Below are 14,035 nucleotides of genomic sequence, written 5' to 3'. Positions count from 1 at the left end.
GGTGGCAGCTTGGGATCCTAAGGTCCTGAGTTCAAGCCCCGTCGGCCGCTGAATTAATACACTAGGGGGTTGACTCAGCCTGTCATCCTTCCGAAGTCAGAGAAATGAGTACCAGTTCCAGTGTGTGTACTGGTAGAGGGGCACTGCATCAGCGACACAGTCGCGCTTCAAGAAATGATAGCTACCCTGGCAGCTAAGCTGCCATACGACCACAACCACGCCACAACCCTCACCATAATTCCCATAATACCTCTGAAAATTCCCCACAACAATGTACACTCGCCCTCCTCACCACAATCACCTCAACCGCTTCAGTTTCCTCACCGAAACCGCTCCCAACACTTTCACCACAAATGCCACAGCATTTCCTCTAACTCACTACAACCGCTACAAACTGTCCCAACTTCAGTTAGCTCCCTGGCCACTCACCACAGTCTCTTGGATGCCAAGAGAATGAAGGACATTACAGGCCAGGGTATTTCAGTATATTACTTGAAGTGCAAATATGCACTGGGGCTCATTCAATGACATCTGGACAGCTCCGAGGTCTCACTATCTGCCATGACCTTTCCTGGGAAAGTCACATTTCCAACCTCGCCTCAAAAGCCAGTCGCCGACTGGGAATCCTCCGTCGTGCTAAGTCCTTCCTCGGCCCTCTTGAGCTCCTGACCACTTACAAAGCTTTTGTCCGTAGCCTGATGGAGTACTGCTCTCCCCTCTGGGCTGGTGCTCCTGCCTCCCACCTTTCTTGGCTTCACGCTGTCGAAACCAGGGCATTTAAGATCATCGGCATCTCCCGCAATGAAGCTGAGTCTTTGGGCCTCTCACTCAATCACCGCAGGTTGGTCGGTGGTCTTTCTGTCTTCTACCGACTCCTCTCCAGCCTTGCCCCCCCTGCTCTCTCTGCGATTTGTCCCCACCACATTTCCACAGGGCGCTCAAGGTTCGCCAACAACCCCCTTCTGGTAAAACTACCAAAATCACGAATCACTGCTCATCTTCACTCTTTCATTCCTCTTTTTTTCCCGCCTTTGGAATAAACTTCCTCACTCTATTCTTTCCCATTCTTCCCTCCAGGCTTTCAAAACAGCTGTTCACCACCACCTCTTATCTTCCCCCATCCAAATCCTCGATCTTTTCTACCCCCGATAATCCACCCAAGCCCTCTTCCTTCATTTCTCCTGCTTTCCTTCCTGAAAGTCCCTGAAATGTCCATCTTCTCTTCGCCATGTTCCCCGTCCCATCCCCATCCCTCTCCCTTCCACAGTTCACCTAATGTGTCTGTTCCTCACTGTTTTGTCCCTTCCACTCCCGCCCCTCTTGTCTCATGCCTCCTTGCTGTGAGTTGTGTGTTAGCTCTCATACGAGCCTCGACCAAGGTATACAAAAAAAAAAAAAGCTCTGGCGCACCGCTAACAGCTTTTGGTTGGAGTAGAGCACATGTTCATGGCCGTAGAATGTTCCCTAAAACCCGGGGTCAATGTAAATCTCAGAGTTCTGTTGCATGGTCAGGCTGGAGAGTAATTGAGGCAATTTTTGGCTCTGGAGTCTGGCGGGGCATGGCTATGGCACGGGGTGATGTCTGCGCACAAATGGGGATGCGCGGAAACGCCTACAGGGTCTTTTGATCCACTTTCTGGCTCTTCCTCCACTCCAATGTCAGGTCAGGCCAGATTAGATCTGTGACTTGCTGCAGATACCATGTAAACCTGTACTAACCTGTTTCATGGTCAGGTTGTCAGCAACTAAATCATCTCTCCCACCAGGTTTCCTGCAACGGGTAGATTAGGATTCAACCCCTATTTTTCTTTTGCACATGGAAGGTTGTCGGCAAGGCGTTGCCTGCCATTTGATGTGGGCGTGTGCCGATCCCTTCCGTAAATTCCCTTTATCGTTAATTTCCTCTCTCTTTCTCTTTCTCACACCACACGTAAGTACATTCACATATATTTAATATAGACTGTAGTTTGACATGACCTTTTGCTACACACACGGAAGGCAATTTATCATTTATCCAGCATGGTCCGTATCCTAGCCTCGCTGGGACTTTAATCCCAACGATCCGTTCATTTTAGCCGGTATGTCCTTGGCAGTGTCGATCGGCTGCATCTGACCCGGTAAAGTAACCCGGTTCGGACAAGGCGCACCGAGGGAGTGTCCCCCGGTAATTAGGTCACATGATTATACTTAGGTAACCGAGTTAGACGGAGGACCCTAAGTCACGTGGTTGAGTTATTGGCGTTCATGGTCAGTGAGCGACCCGCCTTGTCATGAAGTTATCCGTGTGCGACGGCCTGCGATTCCGGGGAGTCTGGTGGGAACCCGAGATAGCTTCTCCCTCCCTAGTGGTCTTCTCACCCAGACCCCCGGCCGCAACAAAATATATATATATATATATATATATATATATATATATATATATATATATATATTGTGACGTCCACGGGACTTGAACAGTCCCGCCAACGTAGAATGAGCCGAAACGATGGAGGCGGTTTATTTATTTATAACCCAAACATGGCGGTTCTAATCGCTCTACCGCAAACGGGACGAGGAAGGCGGCACGAGTCACTTTTCACTGAGTTGATGATGTTTATTTGTTTTTACTATTAACCAGAAATAACAAGACTCGGCAAGAAAAGGGATCCGGGCGATTCGACGGGATGGTGTGGGATCGGGCGTGGGGAAAAACAGACAATTCCAATGAATATACAAATCTCAAACCCTCTAAGGCGCCAAGCACACACACACACACACACACACACACACACACACACACACACACACACACACACACACACACACACACACACACACACACACACACACACACAAAACGTAGCTATTTCTGGTGGTCAGGCTGGACCGTGGTGTGGACGCAACTGTCCCTGGATCGGCGTCGGACGAGCTGGCCTTGCTCTCGTCAGGGGGGCAGGAGAAACCGTGGTGCTGTCGACCTCCTGGTCTTGGCCCAAGTCCGCTCACAGCCGCCAGGGAACCAGTTCTGGCGCCAAGTTGCGAGCAGGAGAGGGAGGCAGGTCCGCCCGCCGTTCGACCCCGTACTCCGAGTCAGCAGAACCCCAGAGCCAACCAAGGTGAGGCACGAGGCTCAGCAAGGCTACAAGACACGATGAAGAACACTATCGAATCAGCACAACAACAAGGACGCTCTCCGCGCAACAGCCTCCACACCAAAAAAAACCACGATCTTTTTGTCCCGATCTTCTTCCTCTTCCTTTTCGACCCCGAACAGAACCTTTTTATCCTCCTGTCCTCGTCACTTCCAATCGAGCCGTTTATTGGCCCACCGCCATCGCCTTCCGCCAATCGTGATCACGGGGCGGAGCCATCCGCTGCACTGTCCTGTGACGTCACGGTCAGCCTGCAGAGAATACTAAAAGGGGTTTACGCAGACACACTTACCCTATCCCGTGTCCCTATCTAATTACGTGACAATTATCATTTCCCCCTTGAAGAAATGGACATTTACTAGACAACTTATCACCACTGAATTGCTACTTATTACATCGAGATCCTGGTACACTCGAACAGCATGGCATACCTAATTAAACATCCTAATTACCCTTTGAATGCATACCCCCCCCCCCAAACGTAACAATATATATCTATATATATATATATATATATATATATATATATATATATATATATATATATATATATATATGCACTGGCTGCCCATGTCGAGTCCTGTAGGTCATGTGAAAGTGATCGCAACCACCATCTCAGTCCACAGCCTCAATCAAGTTCATGGGCCTGTTTGCCACGATACACTACTCGTGAGGCCATGCCGGTAGACAACTGTGACTGACCTAATGAGGCCGAGCAAACCGTTGGGCCACGACACAGTCGAAGTGGCTTGAACCGCTCTAGAATTAAACTACAACCACCCTAAGCTACCAAACGAAGCGGATAGGACAGGCGGAATTCACCCCGAGACCAGGGATATTTAATAACATCAAATGGCTCAGGGGAAGGAAACAGGAATGAAGCAATTCATTAGAAAAATGATGCAGCCAACAATAAAATCACACCTTAACCCTAACCAATACACACCGGCAAACAAACCAAACAAATGAACGGGAGATCCTATCGAACCAGCTGGTAAAAGCCTTCATATGCACACTCCAGGAGACAAATATTGGGTTTCACAGGACAATGAAGAGAGTTGTTTTGGCAAACCCGGACCGGAGGTGGAGTTCATGCAGGGATCCTGGAAACAGTTCAATCCCAAGGCAGAGCAATTGTTCTGGGGCCAGAGAGGGAGAGTGACAGAGAGACGCAGATCGTCTGCATGGCTTGACGCAACGCCGTTTGCAGGAAACATCTCCTCCGACTCCATGAAGCCTCTGTCAGATCGCTCGAGTCTGCCTCTTTTACTCTTTCTCACAAGCGCCATCCTTCTGCTCTTTTTACCAATGGTGATGATCAGGCTGATGGGTGTGGCGACTCTGCCATAACGATGTCACAAGCTCAAACAGTCGCTCCACAAGATGTCTGAGGTGAATCGGGTGCCTTTAACACAGTGGTTTCAAAACTTTTTTTTAGTGGCGACCCAATTTCAGAACCTCTCCACATCGCGCGACTCAAAAGATTCAAAACCCAATTCATAATAAGATAAGATTTCATATGACAATAAAATTTACTGTTTACTTTATTCACCATAGTCATGTTTTCATTGACGAGTAAACGGAGAATAGCCGACAGTATCCAAATAGTACAGTTGAATGTTTCAGAAGTTTAGTTCAAATGACATTTAGATATATCAGTGAGAAGGATGAGCCTGTTTATTAGAAACCAACTTTTCTATTCGTGGAGAAGTCGATGACAATGCCAGGATCATATCATGCTCCATTTCTAGGCGATTTCTGTACTTTGTTTTAATCACCACCATGGTGGAGAACGACTGCTCACAAAAGTATGATGAAGGATATGGCATGAGAACCTTAATGGCGCGCCGTGACAGGGTCGGGTACGACGGCAGCATTTTGCACCAGAATGTCGACAACGAATTCGTCCGTGCAAGAGCCTGCGCTCCTGAATCCTGCTGGAGCTGTACAAGCTCTTCCTGTGCTGTATCATCTTCATCAGCAATCGAGTCCGGTGGAGCCGTGAAAGGGTCCCGAACCACAGAAAAGGACTGCACATCCAGCTCAGGGAAATAGTGCTCGAACTGTTCAATGAGCGACCAAAGGTGACGTGCTATCTCCCCAGAAAGACTGTCGAGCTCAGTATCATCGTACTGGCAGGTCGTTAGATGCTCCACCAGACAGGGGAAAAGGCTGAAGCGCTTAACAGCTGCTTTGTCTGCCAGTAATTTGAGTCGCCAGAAATCCGCTCATTTTGTCGTGAAAAATCATGAGGTTGGCGTCTTTGCCTTGGAGGGAGCGGTTGAGGACATTGAGACGTTCAAAGATGTCAACGAGATAGCACAGTTCTGACAGCCAAGAGTCCGACTCAAGCAACGCTACCCATGCCGTTTTCCCTTGTGTGCGTAGGAACTTCTTCAGTTCATCTTTGAGCTCGTAAACGCGCAGGTTTCCTCGAGATAACCATCTGACTTGAGTGTAGAATAGTAAATTCTTATGGTCGGCATCCATCTCCTGGCAGAATAGCCTGAATAACCTAGTGTTGAGGGCGCTCGATTTGATGCGATTCACCATTGTTACGACTTTTGAGAGCACGCTCTGCAAGGTTTCTGGCAAAGTACGAGAGGCGAGCACTTCTCGGTGAATTATGTAGTGTACCATGGAGGTCTGAGGAGCCACCTCAAGCAATTTAGCCTTGAATCCAGAACGCACTCCTAACATTGCTGGCGCGCCGTCTGTTGTAGAACCGAGGAACTTTCCGAAGTCCAGATCATGGTCACGATAAAAATGCTCTACTTTCCCAAAAATGCCCTCGCTTTTGGTGGTGGCCTCCAATGGTCTGATGAGCAGAGGCTCATCGACAAAGTTATCAGCCTTGATGAAGCGGACCCAGACGATGAGTTGCGCGTACGATGCGATATCAGTGGACTCGTCCAACTGTATGGCGTGCCACGGCGATTCCTTGATCTTCTGTACGACCTGAGCCGTTACGTCCAGACTCATATCTTCAATTCTGCATTGGATGGTGTTGTCAGAGAGAGGTATAACTGCAAGTTTATTCGCCGCTTCCTCCCCAACCATCAGAGATACCGTGTCCTTTGCACATGGCAGCACGAGTTCTTCCGCAATGGAGTGAGGCTTTTTAGTCTTGGCAACATGGAGCGACACTCGATACGAGGCCTCTAATGCCCGAGAATTGGTCTGATGGCATGTACTCTCTCTGTCAAGACGCGTATTCTTGAGTGCAAGAAGTTTCCTCTCAAAGAACGCTCTCTCCTTACCCTGATAAGGCGCATGTTTTGTAGTCAAATGCCTCTGCAACTTATTTTGTTTCATAGACTCCATAGAAAGCACTTCGAAACAAATCACACACTGAGGCATCTGTGCCCACTTTTATCCACAACGTAGTAAAATCCAAGGTCCAGAAATTTTTCCTGGTAAGAACGTTCTCGAGATTTGCTGGAGGCCGGTGCTGCCATCACAAATAAGGTCTCGAGTTGTACGTGGAGACGTGAATACAGGTACTCGTCGACTTACGACCTATGCGACTTACGACTGTTCGACTTTACGACCACGTTTTTTGTTTTGTTTTTGTATGTTAAAAAATGTTTTTTTTAATTTTTTTTTGTATGTAAAATATACATTGTTCGACTTGCGACCGATTGGTCAGAACCAATTGCGGTCGTAAGCCGCCGACTACCTGTAGACGTTAATGAAAGAGTCAGAGTATGAGTCTGAGATGCCGTGGATCAAAGCACTAATTTCCCGCTAAAATGAACCGCCCTTCAGCGAGCCCACGGATTGGCTGGATCCCATTCCAAGTGTCATGTTGCGCCGGTTCCCATACTTTGAACGAACCGTTTATATTATATTCCGTAAAAGCGAACACCGATCGAAAATAGACAATTTTTTTTCTCGCTGCAAGCGGACGCCCGCGACCCCACGAAATTTGCTCGGAGACCCCACTTGGGGTCGCGACCCCGGGTTTGAAAAACCAAGCTTTAACAGAACCCATCTCAATCTCCCGCTGCAAGATTGATTTGCGCTTTAAAAGAGAGCATTTAAACAAAACAAAAGAAGGGCATAAAATGGGATGGAAGGAATGGTGGTTATTATTTTTTAGACAAAATAGGATTGCACTGAAGACTAACGCCTATTACATACGCAATGCATATCTATTACATGTACAGTTCATCACGCTTATAATAAACAGACACTAATGAATAACTAATAATATACTAAATAGTTTCACCCACAAGGGCAATTTGTTTCTCTGTCACCTCACTTTTCCATGAGTTAACATCATGTATAAACATGTAAAATAAATCAAGAAAAAGTGTGCAATTAAAGCTTAATCAGAATTGATGATAGTACAAATTAAAGACACCAGAATTCCCCTTCGTATAGGCGCTGTCACACCTTGACGTTTTAGCCAGCAATGGCAACGTATAAAAATGTATGTAAAACGTTGGCGTACGCTGAAATTTTGATGTTTTTTTTTTTAAGTTTTGGTTGTATTCATAACGTGTTGGTCGTATGCATAACATATTAGTAACGGGCACAGAACGTTTCGTTGTCTTATAGATAACTTATACCAACAAATGCTGAGCCTGTTGTTGGCATTCACAACCTATGCCCAACGATAGTTTAACTTAGGCATAGCACGCTGCACGTATCGCCGACGAACTCGTGGCGTAGCCTGTTAAAAACCTGCCGCACGCCGATTTAAATCATAACCGCCTGAGAATTGGAAGTGTCAACCACGCAGTCACACCTTGACGATTTAGCCAGCGTATGCCGACCTATGAAAAATGTGTCTAAAAAGCTGGCACACGTCGAATACGGTATGGGTAAGTTGTGTATACGTTAACAGCACGCTGAAAAACAATGAAGTACGCTGTCATATTTCGTGGTATGTTTAATACGTCGTGAAATTTCAAGCATGCTTGAAATTTTACGACATACTCGACGTATGGCTCATACGTTCCGCATACGCTGGCCATAAGTTATAGGCACGTTATGCGATCGTTGACACACGTCGGCATACGTTACTGGTAAGTTACTCATAAGTCGAAACACGTCGAGGCAATGCTTAGCGTACCCGAAACTTATTTCTAACCGATGAGTAACGTGCTTTGAACCGATGTGTAACGTATCTCCAACCAACATTGACTTATGTAGACGTATTTGATTGACGTCTTCCAGACGACCACAGAACTTACTGAACGTGTTTCTAACTTACAGCTACCGTATAATGGCGTATTGCCAGCGTCTAGGGGAATTGGTATATAAAAATAGGCTTCACAGGAGGAACCCGTCCATGTTCCAGACTCCATGTTGAGTAGATGTCCATGTCAGTAGTATCAGTAGTGGAAGTAGTAGGTGAGCGTGTCATTAGTAGTAGTAGTAGGTCCATGTCAGTAGTAGTAGGTGAGTGTGATGGGGAGGGTGTGGGTGATGATGGATCCTCCTTGCGTCCACGAATAGGAGACTACTTTGCACCATTGTTCGATGTTCTTTTCAGCTAATTTTTGTTTTCTCATTCCCACGCTGAACTATTTTTTTTCTTCAGTTTTTAAAGTATTCATAACGAGTTGGACAAATGCATAATGTACTAGTAATGAACACAGAACGATTCGATAACATAGATAAGTTATACCAACGAATGATTAGCGTGTTTTAGGCGTCCACAACCTATGCCCAACGATAGTCTAACGTATGCATAGCGTGGCAGCGTATCGTCGACGATTACGTGAGGTTTGCTATTCATAGGCTGCCACTGAACTATTTTAATAAATGGCTGTCACTCGCCTATTGTTTTTGGACGCTGGTGCTCGGCAATTGAAATCGTTCCCATTGAACGAGTTCAATCGCTTCTACTCGACTATTTTAAAAAGATGCTGCCGATCGTCAATTGGAATCATAGCCAAGCTCGGCATCGTGATTAGTGGAGCTGTGACGTTCATCTCATTATCTATGCAGCACGAGTTCACCTCGGAACATGATTGGTGGAGCTGTTCAGCTTTGCAGTTACTTTTTTTAGGACTCATGGTTGAGTTACAACAAAGAAATTTGGCAAAATAACTGCACCAATGAAAAAACAAGAGCTAAACACAATGCAGATTACTACGGTACGACCCTACTCAACGAGATAACCAAGAGAACTGAACGAGTGAGTGGTGGGAGATGCGTGAAAAGGCGGGAGATGCGGGTGTTCGCTTGCTTGGCTGCGCGCGTCTCAAAGCTCGCTCCACTCGCAACTCGGATCTAGACTCGTAAGACAAAGCAAAAAAATCGTCCGAGCAATGGCTTGTAACTCGGAATACTCTTAAGTTAGTGCACTCGTATGTCTTGGACCGACCTCCCAAATGTCATTGGAATCTGTTGAGTGGTAAAAGGCGCTACGCTTGACAAAAGTTTTTGGGACAGACACACATGGAAATTACCAATAAGTCACGGGTACCCTAAACATTACTTTGACGCGTTTCGACGTATGAGGAACTTTCAAGTAACGTGTTGCGAAGTATGAACAACGATCGCGTAGCGTGCTTACGAAATGTTACTCATAGGTTATAAATAACTTTCAGGTACGCTAAACATTACCTCGACATGTTTCGACTTATGAGTAACTTACAAGTAACGTGTGTCAACGATCGCATAACGTGCCTACAACTTATGGCCAGCGTATGCGGAACGTGTGAGTCATACGCCGAGTACGTCGTAAAATTTCAAGCATGGAAAAATTTGAGAACAACCACAAAGTACAACGATTAAAGCCAGCGTACTACGACGTATGGCAGTGTTTTGCAGCGTGCTCTTAACGTATACAAAACTTACCCATAACGTATTTGACGTGTGCCAGCGTTTTAGACAAATTTTTCATAAATCGGGATACGCTGGCTAAATCGTCAAGGTGTGACAGCGCCTTATGCAGCCTTTTTGGCTGTTGGTTGCATCATCGGTTAGGGATGCGGCTATGCCGCTGATGCAGTGTCCCTTTTACCAGTACACTGGTGCTCATGCACTGACTTCGGAAGGATGACAGGCTGAGCCAACCCCCTGGTGTTAATTCAGCGGCCAATGGGGCTGGAAACTCAGGACCTTCGGATCCCAAGCCACCATCCTAATCGCAAAACCAACCCAGGCTGATACCAGGATACAACAAGGTATATTATTGCTGCTTAAAATATTTTACCAAATGATGAAGGGGATAATGGATGTTTGAGAACTTGATCCTGCTATCGCACAGTTATTTCTTCAAGCAGTGAAATCATAACGTGGGTGTTTTTTTTCTTAACACCAGAGTTCATCATAAAACTGTCCAAAGCAAAATGTGTAGGTAATGATAGAAACCTTCATGGTGATCGTTATTGAGGAAAGAAGCTTCAGCGGCATTTGGTTCTGGTAGATCCGTGTGGACATCAATGTCGTGCTCAGTTTTCACTTCCACTTTCATAAGTAAATCTGGAAAGAGGAACTTTTATTAAATGCAGGCAGTCTTGTGTCATCATGCACAGCTGGTTCCACTCTTTAAATAGCTAAATAAATATTGCATTAAAATAATTGATTTGGGGTCTTCTTTGAAGAGAGAATATAAAACATTTACCCATGGGAATACAGTGGTGTCAAAGCGTTACGTTCTGCACAAACTGCCTCAATGTTGTGAGATGCTTCTTACCTGACCACATCTCCAATGGGAAATTCACCATCACCAAAAATCACAACCAACAAAATAAAGGCAAGAAAAATGTAGAGAAGGCTAAATAGAGAAGGTTTTATCCCAAACCTGCATTGATCGGCAAATCACATACAATTGTGATCCAATATGTGACTAGTTTCTTTTCAACTCAAAAGTCAACCCTCATGAAAACTAAATGACAGTGTGGCAGGTTAACAGCACAAATGCAGAGATTGGAATGAATATGCCAAAGCCAAAACATATGGCCGTATGATAAGGGAGTGGAAAGGAGTGAAAGAGTCAGCAAGTGTAGAAAAACTCAGGAATTGGTTTGGAAAAATCACGTGTTGATTAGCAATTGTATTGAAGGACTGGACTTGCAAGGTACCTTCGAAGCATGCACACACGTCGGTGAGCTACTGTCGTGGAAAATAACTCAATTTCCACCAGTTGGATCAGCATACCAAAGGAGAATCTTTAATTTTGTATATACAGAGGAAGAACATTGAATGATTCCCTGAAACATTCGAATGGACTTCACTGAAACATAAGCCCGAAGCAATTCTTCTTATACACAACTTGACATGCCAAAGAATGGGAGGGGAGAACTACAGGGTTAGCTGATAAGCATTAGGCAAAATAACTCAAACTGTAATGCGTGTCCACTGGGTGAAAGAGAATGACATAATCATGGCAAATGTTGCAGTGTTATCAACCAGGTCACCTTGTTTCATAGTAAGGCATTCCTTTTATCAATATGTACGTCAAAAGACTCTTGGGTAAAGGGAAACATAACTGACAGCCAATTCGACTACAGCATAAAAGTTAAATGCATAAAAGTTCTTCTTCATAGGAGAAGAATGCTGGATGACGACTATTTCAATCGTGTCCCAGCTTGGTTAGTGAGTGCGTTTCCATTCAATTCATGGCCTGTTCGTCAGCAGGTGTCACAAATCGAAAGGACATGCTTCCCGAGGCCAGAAGATAAGCAGGTCAGGGTGTAGATAGAGAAACACCCAACGGGAAACACTAGTCCGGGAGCCAACCTGTGTACGAGGCTGTTTTAGGGTTGGACCTTACAGCCTCTGCTATAAAATTTTACACCCCCAGGATGTTTAGATATATGTTTGCAGTTCATGAAAACCAATGTTGGCAATTCATAAGCTCTTGCGAAAAATTTTGGCGGCCGTTTTTGTTTGAGGAAGATTTGAAAAATTTGATAAAACAGCAATTGTCAATAAAATTTCTAAAAAAATTAAAAAATCACATTCATGAAAAATAAATGTGAACTAAATGTAAGAATTCAATCAGTGCATTGTAAAATGACAAAAAAAAATTGCCTTTGTGAAAGTAAACCTCGTAAAAGTACATAATTTTGTGAAAAATGCCTTAAAAATAACGTTTTTTGAAGATGGCCTTTAGAACTTTTCTTATCATAGGCAGATGCTGCATTAGAATACTAATTTCTCTTAATGTGATATGAACATGGTATCCATGGCTAATTAAAACAGCAAATTTGATTGAGTTCTATCAATTTTTAAAGAGAAAATTAACATTTTTGTCAACCAAAGTTACCCTTACCCCCAAAATCCTCTTACTCTATTGAACACAGTTCGGTTAAGGTTTGCTGGATCCAGGTTGGGTACTTCACAGTTCACTCTTCCAAAGGAAAATTCAATGGTGTTTGGAGTGACATGGCCCTGGAGCAGACATACAACAATGAAGGGAAGACATCTCTGTTCAAAATCATATCTCAGGCACCAGCTGCTCGAGATAAATATGTGAAAACAGCACCATTTCTCACAGCTGTATCAGAGAACATAAAGTCTATGGCTAATCTAGGCCAACAGGAATCTACTCATCATGGAGAAACACAGAAGCAGGCAACAGAAGAACATATGCATGTTGAGGAGATCAAGAAAGTGATATGCCAGCAGATGATAAACCCATTCCAGTGTAACAACCAAGTGGTTCTGCTCAATAGAGCAACTAGTGAGAAGGCTGCTTCAAAAGACTTGGTCCATGCTCAAGCTAAGGGCATGGAAGCCATTATGAAAGCAGAAGAGGTGGTCTCTATTAAGATTGAACCACTGAAGCTGGTAACTTTCTCCTCACAGAAGAAATCAAAACCATCAAGGAAACAGAGTTTAATCAGGATCTATCAAGATGAGACTGCAACTACACGTGTGCTGTGTTTCTATCGAGATGCCGACCCAGTCACAAGACAGATTGCATTTTCCCATGAGTGGACAGACTATCCATCATCCCTGTTTGAGGTTGATCCACGCTTAGCACAGGGGGTTGTAATGCGCAAAGGCAACGAGTCTGATTTCGTGGCAGTGCTAATTGCTGAAGCTGAGCAGGATGTTGTTTTACAGCTGCCATCATTACCACAGAGTGACCTATACACAGTTTATCTGGTAGACACAATGGCATTTGTAAATAAATACCAAAAAATGGGTGCGAAAACATTTGGTGAACTTCCCCAGCTGTATCTTCGCAAGCAGGTGTATCCTGCAGTTGAAACCTGAAATGTGCAACTGTGTCAACATCATTGGTGATCAGTATGATTTTGAAGATAGCCATACTTTGAAGGGTGATGAGCAGCAGAGGAGAAACCAGACAGACCAGGCAAGACAATTCTCACCATCCAAGAGTCGAGAAATTCCGGACTGGAATTTATTCATGAAGAATCCAAGAAATAAAGGAAATCTTCAGAACTTCATTGGCACTTCCCTTTGTGAGAGTCCTGAAGCTATTCCGGATGGAGTGACCATCATTCTTGGTAGTATGATGGAAAACAAAGGTCACACTCTTTCCATCACATCAGCATCAAGTTCAGTTCTGGACTTACCTTGTGAAGAACATGAAGAGGCAGACACAAGGATTATTGCTCATCTTGCGTATTGTGTGGAATATCTTGATCACCATCGAGCTTTTGTGCATGCAACAGATACAGACATAATTATGCTGTGTATATATCACTTCTGCTGCTTGAACACATTGCAAGAACTCTGGATACAACGGCAGAATCAATACCTACCTATTCATGAGCTGGTAGAAGTGTTGAGCAAGAAGTACCAGAAAATCCTCTTGATGTCGCAGCTACACTTCTGTGCACATATGTGTTGTGTGGATGTGACACAGTGAGCTACCCATTCAGAAGGGGAAAAGAAGAGGTCAGGTCAGGTATGGGAGCATGTGCCAGAACAGCGCGTCGCTGCGTCCACTTTCCGCCGGTACTCCA

General features: G+C 44.8%; 1 protein-coding gene across 1 annotated transcript in view; it reads right to left on the bottom strand.

Moving 5' to 3' along the window:
• The window catches only part of LOC147009466 (uncharacterized), a 43,845-nt gene that overhangs the window by 20,665 nt on the left and 9,145 nt on the right, over positions 1 to 14,035 (bottom strand). The window contains exon 2 of the mRNA XM_085862048.1: positions 10,464 to 10,574. Coding sequence (XP_085718174.1) covers positions 10,464 to 10,574 — 111 coding nt within the window. The remainder of the gene's footprint in view (positions 1 to 10,463; positions 10,575 to 14,035) is intronic.

The sequence above is a fragment of the Eptatretus burgeri genome, chromosome 17, assembly GCF_056783735.1.
Source record: "Eptatretus burgeri isolate ZD-2024b chromosome 17, Ebu_testis_v1, whole genome shotgun sequence".
NCBI classification, from domain to species: Eukaryota; Metazoa; Chordata; class Myxini; order Myxiniformes; family Myxinidae; genus Eptatretus; species Eptatretus burgeri.
Note: the sequence above shows the minus strand (reverse complement) of the source record. Positions and strands in the feature narration are given on the sequence as shown.